Source organism: Barbus barbus (assembly GCF_936440315.1).
Source record: "Barbus barbus genome assembly, chromosome: 5".
Classification (NCBI taxonomy): Eukaryota; Metazoa; Chordata; class Actinopteri; order Cypriniformes; family Cyprinidae; genus Barbus; species Barbus barbus.
In genome coordinates this window covers 7,154,901-7,178,067 of record NC_136733.1, presented here as the reverse complement: position 1 = coordinate 7,178,067, position 23,167 = coordinate 7,154,901, and the positions used below count along the sequence as shown (strand labels likewise).

General features: G+C 38.1%; 1 protein-coding gene across 1 annotated transcript in view; it reads right to left on the bottom strand.

The window, feature by feature from the left end:
* LOC306869424 (astrotactin-2-like) overlaps positions 1–23,167 on the bottom strand; it is a gene marked incomplete at both ends in the record, with an annotated part of 458,741 nt that overhangs the window by 268,997 nt on the left and 166,577 nt on the right. Inside the window, one exon of the mRNA XM_079416194.1 lies at positions 11,617–11,766. Within this exon, the coding sequence (XP_079272320.1) occupies positions 11,617–11,766 (150 nt within the window). The remainder of the gene's footprint in view (positions 1–11,616; positions 11,767–23,167) is intronic.

The window sequence follows — 23,167 nt, the reverse complement described above, 5'->3', positions numbered from 1 at the left end:
GGGACTATATTGCCATTGCAATTTTTCTCTCTCATGATACTTCAGTAAGAGGGTGTAATCTTCAGAATGCATTGAGACAACAACATAAAAGCAACCAGCTAAGGCCAGGTCACTGAAGTCATCATAAGTGGACTACACATAAGCCTGACACATTTTATGCTCCAGAATCATAGGTGCCCATTGCTGAGCTATTTGTGATGGGTCCCAGAGAGCAGGTGATGTTTATGGCCAGTCCAGCCTCCCGGCTGCTACACTCATCTGGTTTATACACATCCTCAAACTTTGATTAACGGCTCGTTTAGGCGAACAGGCATATTAATGGACTGGGCTGTTCTTTCTTATTTTCTACAAATGGATGAAACATTAAATGCACTCTAGAAAATGCACTGACAAATATATGACTAACACTCAACAGTAATTGACGGTGTGCTCATTCAAACAGCCAAGTTGCATTTGAATAATAATCATAAGTCTGATTGCTTAGAAAAGAAGCAGCCCACCTCTCCTCTAAAAGCTGCATTATTTGAGATGTCTGTGGCATAAACAGTTGTTTTTGTTTGTTTTTTCCCCCCTAATTTTACTTCTTAATACTTAAACAAATGATCCGCGAAAGCCACACCAAATGATTTGTAATCCGCGCTCTGTAGTATCGAGCGCGGATTACAATAGTAATAGTAATGCTTGACTTTGCAAATGCCACTAATGAATGTGTTGAGGAAGAACAGATGAGTATTATGCATTTTTCTCTTTTTCTAGTTAATTTGGTCAAAATTAATTTATTGTATTTTTTAGATAGCTTTGTAACTGTAGGGTGTTATGTGTATTCCAGCGGGTGGCACTGATGCTTGTCCTAGTCCATGCGGACCACCAGGGCCAGAATGACACTCTAATTATAAACCTGCTGAGGCATGTTGAGTCATTGCTCTTGGCTATTTGTGCATACATATGCAATCTGTACAGGGTGGGCATATGTATGTGTGTGTGTGTGTGTGTGTGTGTGAGTGTGTGCATGCATGCAAACAAACACCTATGCATACAAATTTGCATACAGTGTCAGTCCATTCTATGCTTAATACATCAATCAATCAATCAATCAATCAATCAATCAATAAATAATATAGCATAGTGTATATTTTGAATATTTATAATTCATTAAATTACCGTAGTCAATATAATACATTATGTGTATGCATGTGACAAAAAAAAAAAAAAAAAAATTGAAAACATCATGTTTAATCATTTAATTTAAATGTAAGCTTGATCAAATCTGATTGATATATATATATATATATATATATATATATATATATATATATATATATATATTATATTTTAATTAGTGACATTTAGCCAGCATTTTAAAAACTTTATTTGAATGTGGCAATTAACGACTGACGCTTATTTGAATATGGCAAAATAATATTGCGCTCTGCAATATTTCTATGAATAAATCTCTGACAGAGACCCCTCCCCTCTCCTATCAGCCAACCACTGTGTGCATAGTTAGTAACCATGCTGACATCATCCATAGCAACAAGATCAACTCCGCCCTTTCTCTTAGCTTAAGACTTCTCTCTATTCCTTAGTAAAAGTTTGTCTCAGCAGTTTTGTGAATAGGTTTTAAGAGAAAACTCTTAGCTGAAAACTTTTACTACTATTTAGGAGAACTCTTAGTGGTAAGATAAAATGCTTTGTGAATACGGGCCCTGGTGTCTTTCCACCAATCCTAATCAAACACACCTGGACAAGCTAATCAAGAGCTCCAGGATTACTTGAAAATTACAAGGTGTGTTTGATTAAAATTAGACGTGAACTCTATTGGAAAGTGGACCTGCAGACTAACACTGGTAATTTTAGCCGTTCAATTACATGAAAATGGTGATTTGGGGGCCTGGTATTAACATTCATTTTCCACTTCCACATTTTAAAGCTTCCACTTTTTTTTCAGCACAATACAAAACACTTTAACTGCTAAAGTGTGATTTATCATGCTCTTTTTGTTTGATGATGTTTTATTCTTTTATAGTAACGTGCGCCATAGTGTACGACTCAATAGGTGTCATCATCGTACAGTCTACACACGTCGTAGCCAATTTTATTAGATCCATGTCACACAGTGTAACATGCAGTGTTCTTATAGGATAGCTAAAATCATGCATTGTGTTTTGGGATTTGGAGTATTAAACTTAGACTGTTTCTAATCAAAAACAGATCACAAATATTGTAGTTAATGTAGTCATTTCCCATACAACGCGCTAAATGTTTCGAGACTGTTCAAGATGGTGCCGGAGATTGCAGCTATTGTGCATTGCTCTTCAGTGTTTGTACTGTTTTTGTTTGTTTTTCCTGTTTTTTGTTACTCAAAATATGATCAGTTTTACCAGGGATGACCTGCTGAACATTCGGCAGAACGCACCACAAAATCTTTTACCCGATTTTGTCTACTCGGACGTTTTGCTGGACATTGTAGTTGGCGGAGCCGTAGCTCTGGCCAAACGCTTCAGGAGGACGCGCAGATGGGGGAAGCGAGCCGGCGCACTCGTGAAGCTTCGTCAGCGCGGATTTCAAATGCCGTTGTCTACCATCCATCTGGCGAATCTCCGCTCTCTACCCAACAAAACGGACAAACTCCTTCTGCTCTCCCGGACAAACAAGGATTTTTCTAACTCTGCTCCAGCTGATCAGAGCAGATTGGGACGCAGAATCAACAGGGAAATCGCGCCGCGGCAGGACATGCTTTTACATCAATGAGAGGTGGTGTATAGATGTAACTGTGTTAAAGAAGATGTGCTGTTTAGATCTAGAAACGCTCTTCATTACCTGCAAGCTGTTCAAGCGCACGTGAGCACAGCTTTACAGAAACTCGCTGATATGATCACAGAGAGTGAGAAACAACACCCAGACTCTGTTTTAACCATTCTCGGGGACTTTAATAAAGCAAATCACTCGGTTCCACCACCAGCTTTAGGACTCTCTGATCACTGTTTGGTTCATCTTATTCTGTCCTAGAGGCAGAAACTTAAGTCTGCAAAACCTGTATTACGATCTGTTAAAAGATGGACTAATGAAACAGAGCGGGATTTACAAGCCTGTTTCTCTCTCACTGATTGGACTGTTTTTGAAAATGCTGCCAACGATTTGGACGAGCTCACAGAGACTGTAACATCTTATATCAGTTTCTGTGAGGATATGTGCATTCCTACCAGGACTCATTTAACCTACAACAATGACAAACCATGGTTCACTGCAAAACTCAGACAGCTCCGGCAGGCCAAAGACGATGCTTACAGAAAGGGGGATAAAGTTTTGTATAAACAAGCCAACTACACACTAGAAAAGGAGATCAGAGTGGCAAAAATGAATTATTCTGACAAGCTAAGGAACAAATTATCTTCCAGTTATCCTGCTTCAGTGTGGAACGGTATGAAGGATATCACCAGTTACAAGTCACCATCCCCCAGCAATCTGGAGAATCAACAACTGGCAGACGATTTGAATGACTTTTACTGTAGGTTTGAAAAAACAACCCACACCCGCCCTGAACACCTCTCCACACAACCATTAACACCTCTAGCAACCCCCCTCTCCCCCACATCTACAATTCAAATCAGTGAAGATGGCGTGTGCCAGGTCTTCAGAAAGAACAAAAGAAGGAAGGCAACAGGCCCAGACGATGTGTCACCAGCCTGTCTGAAATTCTGTGCTGACCAGCTGGCCCCCATCTTCACACAGATCTTCAACCGTTCACTGGAGCTGTGCGAAGTCCCCTCATGCTTCAAATGCTCCACCATCATCCCCGTCCCAAAGAAACCCAAAATTACTGACCTTAATGACTACAGACCTGTGGCTCTAACGTCTGTGGCCATGAAATCATTTGAAAGAATGGTTTTGGCTTATCTGAAGGACATCACTGGACCCTTACTGAACCCCCTGCAGTTTGCCTATAGAGCAAACAGGTCTGTGGATGATGCTGTCAGTATGGGACTTCACTTCATCCTGCAGCATCTGGACAGACCAGGGACTTATGTGAGGATACTGTTTGTGGACTTCATCTCCGCTTTTAACACCATCATCACGGACACCCTTCAGAATAAACTGTCTCAGCTCTCCGTCCCCACCTCCGTCTCTCAGTGGATTACCAGCTTCCTGACAGACAGACAGCAGTTAGTAAAGCTTGGTAAATCCACATCCAGCACTAGTAACATCAGCACTGGAGCTCCTCAGGGCTGCGTTCTCTCCCCACTGCTCTTCTCCCTCTACACCAACGACTGCACATCTAAAGCCCCCTCTGTCAAGCTCCTGAAGTTTGCAGACGACACCACACTGATCAGCCTGATTCAGGATGGTGATGAGTCTGCTAACAGACAGGAGGTTAAGGAGCTGGCTGTCTGGTGCAGTCTTAACAACCTGGAGCTAAACACGCTCAAAAATGTGGAGATGATCGTGGGCTTCAGGAGAACCCCCCCTGCACTCCCCCCACTCACCATCATGAACAGCAGTATAACAACAGTGGAGTCATTCAGATTCCTGGGCACCACAATTTCTCAGGACCTGAAGTGGGACAATCACATTGACTCTATTGTGAAAAAGGCCAAGCAGAGGTTGTACTTCCTTCGGCAGCTGAGGAAGTTCAACCTGCCACAGGAGTTGCTGAAAAAATTATACTCTGCCATCATTGAATCCGTCCTCTGCACATCAATAACTGTCTGGTTCAGCTCAGCTACCAAATCTGACCTCACAAGACTACGGAGAGTAGTCCGGACTGCTGAGCGAATCATTGGTACAACCCTCCCCACTCTCCAAGAACTGTACTTATCCAGAGTGAGCAAAAAGGCTGGTGAAATCACTCTGGACCCCTCACAGCCAGCACACTCCCTCTTTGAACTGTTACCGTCTGGTCAACTCTACAGAGCTCTGAGAACCAGACATAGAAACAATTTCTTCCCTGAGGCAATCCATCTCATGAACACTTGACAATAAAATGCGGAGCACACATCTCTATTATTTATTCACCACACTTGCTTAATTTTTTATCTATTTTGTTTTGTACATATCAGACCTGTACACCATAATTATTATATATTGTGTTTTTGCTGTTTTGTACATTGCCTATTTGGATATTTGTATTATTCTTAATTATCTGTGTCCTGTTCTGTTGCTGTCTCTCTGTTGCACTGTGGAGCTTCTGTCACTAAAACAAATTCCTCGTATGTGTAAACATACTTGGCCAATAAAGCTCATTCTGATTCTGATTCTAAATCAGCGATAGACAGAAATCAAAAGATCACAGATGGAGTGCCTACTGTTCCAACCATCCGGGCGCCTTCAGTTTGTACTATTCTGGGCTGCGTTTCCCAAAAGCATCGTAAGCTTAAGTACATCGTAGACCCATTGAAATCAATGGAGCTACGATCAACTTAGGCTTACGATGCTTTTGGGAAACACATTGTTTTGAGGTAACATCAGCCTCCACATGATCCACTAGTCATAATGCTTTCAGGAGAGTTCAGGATAAATAAAATATAACATTTTGTTTGTCAGGTAAAAATGTATCACGCCAATTACATAACTAAACAATTAGAAGCCAATTCAGAATTAAATTCAGTTCCAATTCAGGTAAATACATAACATCACTTGCTCAAAGATTAATCTAAGAGATGCATACCTGACAGCAGAGAGACACAGCAGCATGCGACTTCTAGTGCAGAGCTCCATATTCACATATGCTGCAGGGATTTTCTGGCTACAGAATCCCAAAGTAGTGTTTTGTCACTTCACTTATATAGCCAGACCAGAACAAACAAATCTTCAAATCAGTTGTAAAAAAATGAAAGACTATTTGGTTTGTTAGGATCTCGTGACCCAGGATCACACCTGGCCGGAAATAGGAAAACATTCTCAAAGACCCTGAGGGAGACACACCACTCAGCAGCAAAACACAAATCTACAAACTTTTCAGTCTGTCTCATAATGTAAGTGACTGCTGTGAAATTGAGACCATTTTATCAATTGCACAGAGACCTTTAGAACGATCCTAAACATGAAGGGCAAAAACAACAGATTCGCAAGATACATAATATGTTGTATACATGTTCATACATATTCTTACTGAATTTTGAGTGAAATATTTTTTGAGGAAAATAGGGAGAGGTAGAGGTAGACGGCAGAGAGAAGAAGGGGGTTGCAAATGAGCAAGGGGTTGTTTGCTCTCTTTGGAGATGTCTTCTCAAAATTAAGTTTATTGATTTGTTGCATGGCATTTGTTTTGTGTTCCTGGACTTTGATATTATGGGCAGATCATTTCACATCTTACATATAAAGCTCATATGCCTTACTCTGGATGACTCTGGCCTCTTAATCCTACCACATACCTACAGTAAACTTAACAATTAGCTTATTAACTATTAATTAATTATTAATTACACTTATTAATTATCAGCAAATTAGGAGTTTATCGAGACAAAAGTCAGTTAATAGTTAATTAATAGTGAGAATTAGACCTTAAAATGAAGTGTGACCAAAGATTCCTTAAAAAATTATCAATCTGAAATTCCTTCAAATATTGAGGAGACTCAAATAACATCTGGATTTCCTTCACAACTTGCTTCTCCAGTCTGTGACAGAGGCCCTGAATAATTAGTGTCAGGAGTGTGAGTGCTGGTGTCAGACCTCTTGGCTTTGGACACAGATGGTATTCTCCCCTGCAGTGGCACGGGTCACGTTAGCATAGCTAATCACTGTCAGAGAGACACTTCATATCTGTGTCTGCCAACACGCATAACCATACTGACACCAGCCGAGAATGCTCTCGCCGTCTTGTCTTGTTTTGGAAAATAACTCTGGTTGAATGGCGTTAAAGATTCACAATGGTAATTAATTGACTCTGAGGGCATACAAATAGAAACCTCACGCTGAGCTTGATGACGCTTATTAAAATCAGCAAACTGAACTTGTACAGCAGTCTCCTTAAATTAAGCAATAAATAGCCAAATTTGAAAGAGTTCAAGATCAGTGGCAGCTGGTCAATAGAGGGTTCTAGGGCAATAGATCGAGAAATCACCAACAGGAGGTGGGTTTATGTAGCAGTTTAGCCAATTGCTTTCAAAATGTTCAAGACATGGCATACAATTTAGCCAATCCGTGTCCTCAAATCTTGTCAGAAATGGGCAATTTCTCTGTCACCACAAAAGAGCCACTGCTAAATAAAAAACAAACAAAAAAAAAAAACTGGGAGAACCATCCTCAAACTTAATCCTGAACTTGCAAAGAAAATATATATATTTATGTAAAATGAAAATATTTTAAATCTTTTTTTTTTTTCTTAAACTTTTTCTTTACCTGTTTAGCATTAATTCATATTGGGATGTTTGCTGAAATTGTTGGATGTGACACAGCTCTACCTAGGAAATTTTCACCCAGTCGCCACTGTTTAAGATCTTCCCCTGATGTGGCTCTCTATGAGCTTGCACACCCTTGTGAAAAAGAAGTGGACTCAATTATACTTGCATGCACTTAGTATAATAAATAAATAAAGTATTTGCACATAATATAGTAATTAAATAGATGACCATTTAAGCGTACTTAAAGACAAATGCTTTCAGTGATGTTCCCTGACATACTTAAGTACAACCTATTTTTTTTTTTAAATAATTTTTCATGTTTTAAAATAAAAAACATTTATTTTGATGTGTTGATCAACATGCTAGCATGTAAAGCACTTGATTATGATTTATAACTCTAATATGTTATTCAATATTATATTAAAAGTTAATATATTTCAACTATATTGCAACTTCATCATTACTGTACATTAATTACAAATTTAAATGCATGGCAGACAAGTTCCAATAGAAATTACATTAATGTATATTTTAGTTTATCTTAAAATGCTTGTCAGTACATTCAGTAATACACTGTAAGCATATTCCTTAGATAATATAAATAATTATGAAATAGCAAATATGAAAAAAAGACATACTTGCATCTTACTTAAGCGAGTCAAAAACATTTTAAAACTCAGCTAATTGCATTTATTATATACAAACTATAATACATTTTGGTTACACTTTATTTTAAGGTGTCCTTGTTACAGTGTATTTATCCATTTAAATACTGAGTAATAGTAATTAACTACATGTACTTACTATATGGTTAAGGTTAGGATTAGGGTTTGTTTTAGGGTTTACTTGCATGTAATTACGCATAATTTATTGTTATTTTAATAGTAAGTACATGTAACGTGTAACAAGGACACCTTAAAATAAAGTGTTACCTAAATTTTTTTTTCAGTAATTCTAATTTTCTTGCAGTTTAGTGTCTGAAAACATTGTTAAGTTTGCACTTAAGTATAATCTTTCAATTAATATTTCTACTAAAGCTATGCTAAAAAGTGTACTTATTTTTCATAAGGTCAAACTTATCGCAAAATGTCTTACTATAGATTGGGCTCAAAGATAGCAAACAATATGTAACCAAATGTGAATTTGTAGAAGAGCAATACGATTTTCAGTATACAAGCACCTATATTTCGTATGAATTCAGAATAAAGCACATGTGTCATATGGACAATTTTATTGTACTTTTATGATGCTATTTTATCACTTTTCAGGGTTTGACAGCCCTTAGTCAAAATATGCTTTCATTGAATGAGAACGAAAGGTCACACAAGCCTCAAAAACTTCTACACCAGCTGAATGCATGTCAGGCATCTCTGACCATAAAACTGGCATAAGCAGCTCCCCTCGCTCAACCTTTCTGAGTCTTAATCTACTTAAGAGACCAAAACTGCGTGTAAATATATGCAAATGTGGAGCAGGAATTGTGTGGAAAGCAAAATCACAAGCCATGAGAGAAAATGAGAAATTCTCCATGCAGAATGCAGCGTCAGGCGCAGCGGTATTAACTTATCATACTGACCCCCATCTCATGTAATATTTGACCGTGTGTTTGATTCATTTGGTGGCTTTTTATTTCTGTAAAGGCCTAATCTACTCATAGCGGCCCGGTGAACTCTCACTTCCTCTCGCTTTAATTGAGTTCCAGCTCTGCGCCAGAGTTCGTCCCATTAGCCTGTTTGTTATCCTCAATGGATGCAGGGAATGAAAAAAAATAAAAAATCTGTGCCGAAGGCATTTTTTTTGTGGGTAGTAATTAAAGGTCCTGGAAAGATTTTATTTCAACGAGCCCAAGAAAGTGAGCTGGAGTGGTGAGGAGTTTAAAATGGATTCTTTTCACGCTTCTGTATTTTAGCGCTCCAACCCAGCAGACAACACATTCACTCGGGTTTAATTTCAGGGTGGAGACTCACACTGGTAAATTGTGGCTGAGCACTGAGGCTAATGGGATGGGATGTTTTTAAGCTCTGACTTTATAGGGCGTCAGTGGTGTGTGCTGAATTTATGAAATGATGAGGTAAAGTTGCATCTGTGTTGGGTTTTTAGTTCTATTCAAATTGATGGTGCATTTAACTTTGATGTTTGCTCAGTGTTACTGGAATACCAATTACATTATACTATCAATAACCAAACATTAATATCATATTTATAATGATTGTACATAAAAAATAATAATAAATAAATAAATAAATATATATATATATATATATATATATATATATATTACAACAAAGACTGTTTTCCAACTATAAATCACCAGATTCTCTGTTAATGATGGTTGCACACAGCTGAGTGCTCACTGAAAGCCAGCTCACTCATAGATCAAGTTAATTTGAACATGTGGTTTACTTTGTAAATAGTTTGTCCATTTCCACTAGTTTGACTCATTCAGGCTGATTCGCAAAGCATTTTGAGCATAAGAGTTGAGCATTATCAAATCTGCAAGCGTAATGAGCCAGTCACAGAGTGATAGAGGACTCCTCTCGTGTGACTTTTCACCTGTATTTCATTCTATATTTCCTCATTCATATTCACAGCGCACACATGGTGACCCATACTCGGAATTCGTGCTCTGCATTTAACCCATCCAACGTGCACACATGCAGCAGTGAACATACACCCGGAGCAGTGGGCAGCCATTTATGCTGCAGCGCCCGGGGAGCAGTTGGGGGTTCGGTGCCTTGCTCAAGGGCACCTCAGTCGTGGTATTGAGGGTGGAGAGAGCGCTGGACATTCACTCCCCCCACCTACAATCCCTGCCGGCCGGAGACTCGAACCCGCAACCTTTGGATTACGAATTCGACTCTCTAGCCACGACTTCCCCACTTTATCAGTACTTATAAAGCACAAATTCTGTATGACCATATTCTACAGTACATCCCTAATGCTACCCAATACATAATCTTAACATCTACCTTACTAACTATTAATAAGCAGCAGATTAGGGATTAATGTAGGCAAAAGCCATAGTTAATTGTTTGTTAAAAGCGAGAATTGGACCTTAAAATAAAGTGTGTACAAACTTTTTTTTTTTTTTTTTGGTAGAACCAATACCTCTACTGATTCAATTCAATTTACAATTATTTGTATAGTGCTTTTTATGATAGAAATTGATACAAAAAACAAAAAAAAAACAATTCTACATTACATTTAGGAGTAGCTTATCGGTAGTGATTTGGCAGATATCGGTGTCCATTTGGCAGATATGTACAGAGAAAATCATCCAGTTAGGTAATGACATGTATTCAAACATACAGTGGCGATTGTTGTGAAAAAAAAAAAAAATGGTAGTTTGGTTTTCCTCAATTTTAGCCATTCAACGTTACAGTACATTACAGTTTTTTTGGAACATTTGAATTAGGCTTTTAAAAATATAACATCTTTAATTTAAACTGTAAATTGTATATGCATAAACTATATATGGAAAATATATTAATCTTTATTCAAGCATCAGAAGCAAATTAGTAATCAGAAGTATTTTCTCTTTTTCTCTTGTTCTTTGATTTGCATCAGTGACAGACTGCAGCAGGTGCGGTGTTAAAAGCGGTGCTGTATTTTTAAAGTGTGATGCACATGATGTGGATCTGACACTCATCTGATTCTTTTCCAACTCTTTTCTGGCATGTAAGACTTTTTAAAAATGGCCATTTTGAAATAATTTTGTGTGTTTTTGTTTATTGAACGGTGAAAGTGAACTCAATGCGGTACTGAAGTGGATTACTGTGCTTGAACACGTGTCAGATGCCTGTGTTCACAAAGAGAGCTGCTTCACAGACAGTGCGCCGGTAGCAAATTAAGTTATATTTTGCGCTCTATCGTGCTTGATAGTGTGTTCATATAATCTACTGTAACACTAGCCAAAGGATGCCAGGAAAAAAAAAAAAAGGATGCTGCATTAATTTAGTTAAATATTTGTAATGTGTTAAACTGCGGGGGGGGGGGGGGGGGGGGGGGGGGGGGAAGTAAAGTGCCTCCTCTGTTTATCTCAGACCTGTGGCCAGGGGAAGGCTGTATTATTCAGTGAGAGAGTGGTTCAAACATATTCAACCAGTTCACCGAAAAGAAAGAACGGACTCAAAAGAATGATTAAATCATGAATGATTGGCATCAGTGGCTCATTTGACAGAAATAAGGGACACATATTAATGGGACACTCTTGATCATGAGCAACCCCAACAACAGATGATGTTGGAGTGTGTCACTGGTTCAGCGCATTGCAAACCTCTGGTGTGAGCTGGTCCTCTCTTGCGGCCAGTGGAGGAGCTGTGTGTAACGTTCTGGAAGTGTGTTATTTCCATAGTGGTGTTGGTCCGGAAACTCTCCTTAAACCTCTGCATCAGAGCCTCTACGCTCTCCTGATTGGGGTCCAGCGCTGAAACAAACACACACAAAAACCTGTGAGACACCGGAAGACACACACCTCTGCTGAAAGGCGTTATAGGGCAGCGCATGATTTACTACATGAGCGAAAATGCTGAAGTCATGCTTATCTATTCCTGTGTAAAAAAGATAAATGAGTATAAAGGCTGTGAGATGATTTACTCAGTAAATGCTTTGTCCTTAAAAGAGAAATGAGGGCATATGAGTTATGCACAATCTCTAGAACTTCATTTATCCTGTCTTTAACATGTTCTCCTTTCCTGTCCACTGTCTTATCGCTCCACATCACCTCTTTGCTCTTATCATGAACAGACGAGCTTTGATCTGTGAATTTTGGAAAGAAGGATAATGAATGTGGAAAAAATGCAGGCTATGGGGGAAGATAGTTTCCTCTTCAGCAGTTTGCTCAAGTTAAGACCTTTTGCTCTTAACGTGAGAACAAAAGTCATGGCATGCCACAATACTCTCTTTTCCTCCTGTAGGGTCAAAGCTCTGCAGAAAAAGTCCAAAAGGCCCAAAATAAATTTAATGGCAGTGAATTACTACCTTTTGCCAGTTGTGTGTGCACAAAACGTTTTTTACAATGCCACATTGAAAGTGACTAATCTCTTCAATGCACCTCATTCTACTGAAACGTAGAGCTTGAAAGTCTAAATGCTTGACTTTATAAATCTGTTAGTTGTGTGTTTAGATAAAACATGGGCCATTACTTTGACAATTTAACTAAAACCATGTGATGCCAAATGGCGAGCAACTCTTAAAGTGTTTTATTAGCTTGCCAAAGAAATAATAAATAAATAAATAAATAAAAAATTACATTTCCGCATGGATGGGGAGCATGTGTTGGAGTTCATGCGGGTCACTGCACTGATTTTAGTAAATGTCTTTGGCCCCCCGTTCAATCAACAGTACTTCCAAACAGGGGGCCGAAGCAAAAACAGACAGGCGGTGTGATGCCCACAACGCTGCAATGTTTGTATTGTATTTCCAACTGGCAGCAAATCAGATTGCCTCAGGGGATGCCGCTGACCCATCTCAACATGTTCTGGCCCATTTGCACCACAGCAGAGGCATAATATATAAAAATAAACTTCCCCTCTTATTGTCTGCTCCAGGAGTGGGAGGAGGTGAAACAGAGAGATGGAGTGGGATGGGATGCCTCAAAAAGTCGCAAACAATTTATCTCCCAGCTTCATTACAAAGACACATCACTACTCCCTACAGCCGGTGCTGCATCACAACTTCAATTAACTTGAGATATGTAGAGGGACGCTCTCTCCGCGGAGGCACAATGGCTCTGGACAGGGGTGATTTCCTTGCCGTATCGTGTGCCTTTATGTTGAAGGCCCCCTGATGGAGAAGTTTGCAGATGGATGAGGCCGAGGTCCCTGTAGTGAGCGACTGGTTATTTATTTTGCTCAGTTTCACTAGTGTGTGTCATTCTGTCTAATTAGCAGCTGTTTGTTTAATGTTAAGTGTCACACTTATGTGTGGATACTGTTCATAAGATCGCTGTGGAAAAACCTGCTGTGAAAGAATCTCATCTCTGCACTACAGAATAAGTTGCTTGCTGTTTTTATTTTACATGAGTTTGGAGCCAGCCAGCAAACACTCTTACAAATAAAGGTTCTCTATAAAGATGAAGTCACATTTATTGTTGTTCACCAACTTTTCATAGACAAAATCTATTCATTACAATAGGAATCCACCCGACCATGAATTATTCATGGGGGTGAAGGATTTCCCTGCAAGATTTTGCCACAGGATCAGGTTGGTCATGCAAATTCACAGAATTGACCAACAGAAAGCTGCTTGGTTTGAAAGTGACTTCTGCCCGTTAATGCAAATATCTAATCAGCCAAACACATGGCAGCAACTCATTGCATTTAGGCATGTAGATGTGATCAATACGATCTGCTGAAGTTCAAACCGAAGATCAGAATGGGGAAGAAAGCTGATTTAAGTGAATTTGAATGTGGCATGATTGTTGGTGCCATACGTGCTGGTCTGAGTATTTCAGAAACTGCTGATCTACTGGAATATTCATGCACAACCATCTCTAGAGTTTACAGAGAATGAAGATATCCAGTGAGATTGTCAACCACTTGATAACTTGTATTGTCACAAAATGTAACTACTGTATATTATCGTCCAGCATTAACACCATTGTTGTTTAGGAAAATCTCAAAAAGCTGTGGAGCATCTTTGATGATCAAGGCAGACATGATGTGGGATGAGTTACTTGGGGATGGTTGCCATGGCAACAAGTATGCTGATGGAGGAACGTGGCTAAATGATGGTCAGCATACCTGCTACTAAACCGAAATCAATGGAACTCTTAACAGCTTCGAACAGCGTTTAGAAAAGCATCTAACAGCAGTGTTCTTTTATATGTGCAGCACAGTGGTAGACGTTGAGTCAAATATTTTTTCTCCAGAGTGGGCCCGCAACAAAGACAACTGAAGACAAAACGACTTAATTCAATTTTAACATGCTCTGTCAGTGTCGATACTGCTGAACTCTAATTTCACTAAACTCTCACTGAGGCCTAACAATATTGTAAAAATGCTAATTTCTCCAAATTAATTTATCATTTATTGTGTATTTGGCAATCCAAAAGAGGCTTGGACGTCTTCATTCCACTGAGCAGGATAAAGCAGAAAAATAATTACACTAAAAAATACAAAGTTCAGGTTGGCAATGGCCATTTTCACACTAGAAGTTCCACTTCCAAAGGCTTTTGAAGTTAGTGAGATTTCTCTTGGGAGGTTTCAGCCATGAAGCACAAATATGCTAAAATTAAGCACAACATTCAGGCTCCAGAAGTAAAAAATCCCATTCATTTTCTCCATAGAGAAATAGATTTTAAACAAAAATCTTTGGATGATACCAATCATGTGATGTGCTCTGATAATATAAGAAATAATGCTTCAGTAGGACTAGAATGCTTTTGATTTCAAGAGATCCATAGAAATGCAAATTATGGTAAAATAGCTCATCAGTGACTGCCCATTCCCATGAAGCATTGCAAATGATGACGGCTGTACTGAAATGGCTGTGCAACTGGATTGAAATATTTCTCAAAATACGCCATGCAATTTCCAGTGCATCATGAGATGAAGAGTTCATTCATGCACTTTTATTTATTTCATTTAATTTTTTATAATCTACACTAATATATGAAGAGTTAATTTGCAAAAAATGATAAACACCACCCAAAAAAAAAAAAAAAAAAAACTGACTCCTGTGCATTATTTTCCACATATAGCACAATCTGAACCCTAAACACATTTAGTCAAAAAAAACAGTATTGTTCACTGTCAAGGCATCGCGAGTTCACGTTTTACAGCAGAAGCCAACAAGCGCCCTTGTTGTTTGTGAACAGAAGCCGATACGTCCATTTTAGTGAATCAGCGCGCTGTATTCAGGTTAGGTGACAAGGCTGCTATAGTCACTAAGTGATAGAGGATGGGCAATTTTGACGAACGTGATGAACCCATGATATCTTCCTCAGAGCGTAAAAGGAAAATAAAAGCAGATTTTTTTTATTTTTTTTTTTCACAGAACCTTGCAAAAGCAGCACATTACAGTGGTGAGGGAAAAGCTGCTCCCTGTATTGCTTGTATTCACAACAACAACATTTGTCAGGTGTCTACATTGCCTGCTGAAGAGATTACAAAGATTAAACAAGTGTTTTTTGTTTAACACTGAAAAAAAGTTATCTGCTATTGCTAAAAAAAAAAAAAAAAAAAACTTTCAATCAACTTAATTTTGTAAGGTACCTGTATTTGCTTGAGTTATTATTACTTAATCAAAACAACCCAACTGCAGTTTGAGTGATATTACTTGAAAAAAAAAGATCTGATTGGCTCATAAGAGTGCAATATTAGAGTGATATCAGATATCAGAGTATCACAATTTGTAATCGAATCACTCCGCTTGCGGTGCTTCTTACATTGAGTGTCATGGCGGACATCCAAATCCAGTATAATTTTTTAAATAGACACGTGAGCTCCAGATGGTCAGCGTTCTGCACTCATGAAGCCACCCGAGAGCGCCTCACCTCGGCAACTTACCGCTGGCTCTGATGTCTCTGTAGTGGTTACACAATAATTCATTATGGGTAAATCTAATGGTTTTCTTTGCTCTCATTAATCTATTATTTGTTCCAGAGAAGATTTTTGACAAAATCTCATGTTTATGTAAATTCAATTCTGTATAGCAGCGCACTGCCTTTGTACCGTTGACCGAATTGTCCAGTAACTTTTATGATGGTTGTTGTTTATTAAATATTATTTTTCAATAAATAATATTTTATATAAATAATAGTATTTAATAAAGTAGAAAGGCTGAAATAATGTGATTGAAGTTTGTAATGTGATTGGAATGAGCTGGTTGGTTTGAATCATGGCCTAAAATTACGTACTTACTGAAGAACTGTTTGAAATCATGAATGTGAAAATTGATGGGTAAAATACTTTCAAAAAACTGGACAGTCTAACTCTAAGCAAGAGCACTGGGAGTAAAGGACCATAAAGATGCAGTAATGCTCAGTTTTCCCTGTTGGGTGTTTGACTGTGCTCATGGCTAATCCAGCCGCAGCTAACCAAACAAATCGAGGCTGGCCAGGATCCACTTAAGACCCGACCTGCCGTGACTGAGAAGTACCTGCCGCAACATAGGAGGTTAACTACTCCTGCATATTTCATGTCCACGGCCCATGTTTGTTCTGTTGGGAGTCAGAGGCTGTGTGTCGCGCTCCTCAGACGCCGATCGTTTTTTGCTGATGGTTTGCTGTGTGTCCGTCTTGCCCGTGCTGTGACAGTTTATCGATTGGGTGCTAATAAATGCAATCTGTTGCCTTTCAAGGGCCATCCCGTCATTTGTGTTTAAATGGGATTTGGGGGTTTAGTTGGCAGTTGATTTAAAAGTCCACTTGCAAAATCATTCAGGACAGCCAAGATAGGACAATTTGTTCAGCCAAACTGAATTTTTATTGACCACACTAAACACTGATCAATGGAACATGCAACTTTAGTTTTGGGAATGCGAACTGAACAATAACAACACTGATGTTGAATATGACAAAATATTTGCAGCTCCTGATTATGTAAGAGAGTTCATCAGAGGCATTGGTTCCGGAAATGTTTTTCTCCTTCATTTTTTTTTTTTTTTTTTTTTTTAAGTTTCTGCCAATGGGATTGAGCGGGCTAACTCTTTTGGCATGGTTTGTTTGATGTGACTCTCTGATTGGTGGAATTTTCTGTACAGTATCGTGGGTAATGTAGTTTTCACCATGAATTCTGTTTTTAAACATGTTCATTAACATGAAAGGATGGGTTCAACATAAGCATGCACAATAAATTAACAACCTCAGGTCTATCTTTCAGGGTTCATCAGTTATTGTTAAAAATCAGTTTTCCTATGGAGAAAATTTATGAAGTTTTTACTTCCGGATCCTGACTGCTGTGCTCTATAGTCATGTAAACAGAATCACGTGACTCATTGGCAATTTTGTCCCAATTCAGCTAGTAAGCTGAAAAAATTGCACACTCTTAACTGACTTACACTTTAATTTTCTGTTTTAGCCTGAACTGGGTCATACAGCACCCCATGATCGTCTGGACTCCTCTGTGCTTTTGATCGCACATCACGACTGCTCCAACCCAGACAACAACACTACTACTCTCTGCGTGAGTCAACTTAATGTACTTTTTCAAGTAACTAGTAAAATAACACATTACTTTAAATTTACAATTAAATATCTGAGTTACTTTTTCAAATATGTAACGCAAGTTACTTTGTTTTCCTATTTATTCACTGACTCACTGAGGATTCTTAATTTCACTTTTGGTGTAAAAGGGCCCCTACAGTTGCCAAAACTTTTCAGAACATTTGGCTTTTATTAAAAAACAAATAAGCAAGCCCAGACCAGGTGAAAAAACATAACACAAAAGTAACGTAAATGCATTACTTTCCATAAAAAGCAACTAAGTAATGCAATTTGTTACTTGTTCATGGAGCACCACAATATTGTAATGTAATATTGTGGTAATATGCAATATGCGGTCATTATTTTTAGAGTACGACTGTCTGCTTATAATGTCTGCTAATGCTTTATTTTGATGGTCCCCCAACATACATTCTACTAACCTTAACCGTCTCCTAATACTCTAACGTGAGTTAGTTGACATGCAGTTGCAAATTAATGAGTTAGTTGACGGATAAACAGAAATAGGTAGAGTTACTGTAGTAGAATGTCTAAAGTGAACTATTAAAAAGTGTAACCAAAATATCTGATCATCTTCCATAACACAGTCACTATTTACTGTACATCTTGACGTGCCCTAGACATGTCATCATTGTATGTAATTAAGAAGTAGTGTTCTGAACAACTGTCCGTCAATCAAAAGAGCCATACTGCTGCTGGATAAAGATGTTGAGTAAGACCATCAAATTTAGTGGATGTAAATAAATTTTGCAAAGCCTTCGTAAAGATCCCAACAGTTTTTAATGGCATGCTTGAGTGAATGAAAAATAATGTTTTCCTTTGTTCCTCATGTTTCACAACTGACTGTTTTATGAATTATTCTCAACATGCTGCTGGTTCATAAAAACATATTTTATTTTTCAATAAAGACATTATGTCCTTGGAGGCAACACAGGTAAGTGAATCTATTTTTAATTTTACAGTGTGTTTGTAATAAACGTAAAATCCGCATTTAATTCAATCATTATTTGAGTGTTGCTAATAAAATCAGTACATAATCGGATCAGAAATATTTGCTTGAGCTATATTTTTATCCGCATGTCTCACGTCTCGTCATCCCCGTAACAGTTATAGCTTATTGTATTCATCTTTTGTAATACAAGGAGTAATAATACTTTTAAAACTTTATAATGGAAATTAAGGAATGAAGCAAGTAAAAGCAATTACCAAGCTGTTGCAGTATTTGTGGTTGCGTTGTTTTAATTTATTCTGCATCAAGATCCAACTCAAGACTCAAAAATATATGGCTGTTACAAATGCTTGCCAGCTCGGATTTCAAAACCCACGTCATGCTTTAAAGGAGGGTGAGGCTACAATGTGAAGTTAGCCCGTCACAGCAGTGGGTGTTTACTTCAGTTTGTGCAAGAGATAATGCCACTTAAATTGTTGTGTTTTTCATAGAGAATGAAAATGAGGATGGGAAAATATCTTTTTTTTTTTTACAAATATTGGAACTTTTGTTGCAATAAACTAACCTTGAGAAGCATACATTTAAACCTGTATTTCATGACTCCTTTAATGCATTTGATGATTTGTCTCTGTAATAATTTACAACGTTGCCAGGTGTATGATAACTACAGTTTTATTCGTGTAGTCTAATCCAACCTTTACGTTGCTAAAAACCTCAATGATTATTATACTTTTCCTGTAGCCACCTTGTGCATAAATAGATAAATAAATAAAATGAGTGGTAAAATACACAGATGTCTGCAAAAAGACTGACTTAGATTAACAGCAAGAGCAGCAAACCCCTAACTCCTCTATCTTCATAATTGCTGCTATGGGGAAATGAGGGAAGATGTATGCATGGGTTTGAAAGAGAGATCTCTCAAGAAGATGAACAACTTAATATCAGAAGTACGAGCATGCCTGCTTTTTTATATAAGGAAAGCTGCATCTTTTATCTGCTCTGCTTAGCCTGAAACACCAAGCAACAGGAGTTCAAGACCACATGGAATAAACGTTAGAGAAAACTACAGGCAGTCAAGCAGCAGGAACCCGAACACCACCACAAAACTCCATAATACAGAAATTCACAGGACACAGGAACACAGATTTCAAAGAAAACTCTTCTGCTCACTAAGGCTGCATTTACAGTATTTGATTAAAAAATATAGTAAAAAATTGCAATATTGTGAAACAGTTATTTTATACAATTTAAATAGAACAGCTTTCTTTTGAATACATAAGTAAGCGTGTAATTTATTAATGTGACGGAAGGCTACATTTTCAGCATTATCGCCCCAGTCTTCAATGTCACGTTCCTTCAAAAATCATTATATTTTTTTATTATATTTGATTATATTTAATTTATTATTAATTTTTTTTCTCCATCAGGACTGTTTGACGAATAGGAAGTTTAAAAGATCAACATTTATTTGAAATTTATTTGTAACATTATACATGTCTGCCACTTTTGATTAATATATATTTTCAGAAGAAAGAAAGAAAAATATCCAACCTATCTATTATTTATTTGTTCATAGAACATACATTATTTAATAACTAATCTAATGACTGACTTGCACATTCAGACCTTTTTGAAAACTGTAATACCCCCCCCCCCCATATTCTTCGATGAACAGTAAGTTTTAGCATTCATTTGAATGATAAATCTTTTGTTAATATGTCTTTTACTGTCAGTTAATGGATTCTTGCAGAATAAAAGTAATAAAAACAAAACAAATCTCACTGTCACCAAACTTTTGATTTGTTTTGAAATCAATGTATTTGCAGTGTGACTCGTCTGTGTTTCTGTCAAATCCACCATTATTTCAGTCAATAGTGGTTTTCTAGACCAATATTTAGTTTGTTTTGGCCCCCTGCCGTGCTGCCAAAGATGACATTTTTAAAAGCAATTATTTGAAGATTGTCCAGGAAGTGTGGAGTAATGTGGAAATTTCGACCTGTCACCTTTGCTACAAAATAATTTCAGTCATAAGCACCTGCCAGTTACTTCTGCGATCACAGATAAAAACGGTGATCTGCACGACCGTAACCAAAGCTCTGTTTGAAGGCGAATCCATTCGCTCCTCTGAAGCCCTGCGCCCTTTGTTTCCCCTTCGCTCTCATCTTATCTCCCTGCCTCCCTTATCAGCCGTGACTGTGGGTTAACAGTGTCTTTAGGAATTGGACACAGCCAATAGAAGTGTGTGCAGGTCTAGAGCTTGATCTCAGTGGAGCGTTGCCAGCAAACCCTTCAGATAATCCACCAAACCCGCATGGACGTGGACAGGCCTGGGCTGTTTGTTGGAGCTTAAGCGTTGTGTACACTACTGTGTCTATTACATGGCGATGGGTCCCGCGTGACACAGGAGAACGAGCTAGAAGAATGTCAATTACCCGCTCGACTACTCGCTGAGCACTAAGACATAAGAAGCGACGGATGGCCATAATTCAGAAAGAAACACAATCAGGGTCAAAGTCAGTTACAATCTGGAGAATCACTCGTCCAGCTGCCTTTGTGTCCGGCAGCTGCTCATAAGAGCATGAGAGCTATAATAAAGAGGCGATCGGATTGACAGTGAGAGACGCGCATGCTATAAACGCCTCTCCTGAGAGCTTGTCGGTTGATGGTGACAGACGTGGAGGTTAGAGGTAGATCTCTGAACGTCTCTGCTCCCGTAACCTGACAGAAAAATGCTGGCGTGACAGTCACTCAGACAAACTGCTGTGGTTAGGAGTGTTATTATGAAGGGTCATGTTTACTGGAGAAACATCAGGGTGGAATGAGGCTTAGGCAGCACAATGCAGTTTGAAATCAAATTAGATATTTCATCAGTGCACACGATGATGGATATGTCTTTATGTAAAAGTATTTGTTTTACTCAATTTTTTCCTCAGTTGCTTGTGTGTTGAGAAGCAGAAGTGCATTATTACTATTATTAGACATGTTAATGCAGCTTAGAGGGACATGGAACGCTTTAACTTGCAGTTACAAATGCATAAATAATGTTTTGATATTTTAAACATGAAATGTTGAATATTGATATTTGAAATTATTTTAAAAATGAAAAGATACTTTAAATGTGAAATTAAAACCGCCAGCAGGTGGCAGCAAGTCACTGAGTCGTTGCGATTGAACCAAATCATTTAAAAGGTTGATTCATTCAGGAACAAAACATCATCATGTTGCTCAGAGACGCAAAATAGTGCTGTGGCTGTGTTTGGAATGTTTTTTGTTGCCGGAATAGAGCAAAAACAGCCAAAATGGTGTCTAAAATGCTAGTCTCTTGATATTAACTTATTGTTTATTGAACTGTTGTATAAAATCAATATCGCATTTGTAACCTGATTTTTTAAGAAAAAACGCCACTCTTCGTGTGATATTGATTAACTATATGAATTTATACAAATATATACAATTTCTGCCACCTTATCTTGAATTATGTGATTATTTTGAATTCATATTAATAGACTGAATCATGCAGTGAAAGAACGCACTCTAAATGCGCACGCGCACTAAGTTAGTCTAACCAAACTTAATCATGTCCTGTATGAGTGCACTCTGTAGGTGTTTTGTTTGTTTTTTGCAATATACTCGATAATGTCATGCTGTCTCTTGAGTTCAGTTTTTGCGCTAAACCTGAGCAGACTTGGCTTGGGGAAGTCGTGGCCTAATGGTTAGAGAGTTGGACTCGTGATCCAAAGGTTGCGGGTTCGAGTCTCGGGCCGGCAGGAATTGTAGGTGGGGGGAGTGAATGTCCAGCGCTCTCTTCACCCTCAATACCATGACTGAGGTGCCCTTGAGCAAGGCACCGAACCCCCAACTGCTCCCCGGGCGCCGCAGCATAAATGGCTGCCCACTGCTCCGGGTGTGTGTTCACGGTGTGTGTGTGTTCACTGCTGTGTGTGTGCACGTTGGATGGGTTAAATGCAGAGCACGAATTCCGAGTATGGGTCACCATACTTGGCTGAATGTCACTTCACTTCACTTCACTTCACTTCACTTGAACTGCATGAACTTCCCCGAGACATTAATGAGTGAACATAACTTATGAAAAGTAACCGCCAAATTGGCTAGTGATCTGACAGCGTTACCCGCCACAGCTGATTTTTACCTGCATTTGATATATGATTTTAAGACAAGTCCAATAATGCCAATGGGGAGACAGACAGACAGACAGATTTATTAAAACTTGAAATCATGGAATTAATATTTTATAATAATGTGTATATCAACATACATTTTAATGATATATTGTATTAAAATGGTCACTGAAGACCTACATATTTATGTATGGCATGTTTTATCATTTTATCTTTATGTTTTGTTTTTATATTAGGGTAGAGTGGGGGAAAACGGCCCCCTTAAGGATTGTGTGATTTTTTTTTTTTTTTTTTTTTTTCTGTGAAACAAAAGTTAAATGTGTTCAGAAAAGGTATCATATTTTTAGTGACAATGACATAAATTATAAACCAAGTATGAAAAATGTCCAGAGTTTTCATGTTATTAGATTTTTAACAAAAATTAAATTTGTGCCAAGGGTGCGTTTTACCCCACCTATGGGGCAAAATGCCCCCCAGTCTGACAAAGCAATTTGCTTTAAACATTTACAGCAAAATCAGAGTACAGGTAGTTTTAGCTTAAAAAAAAAAAAATATATATATATATATATAAATA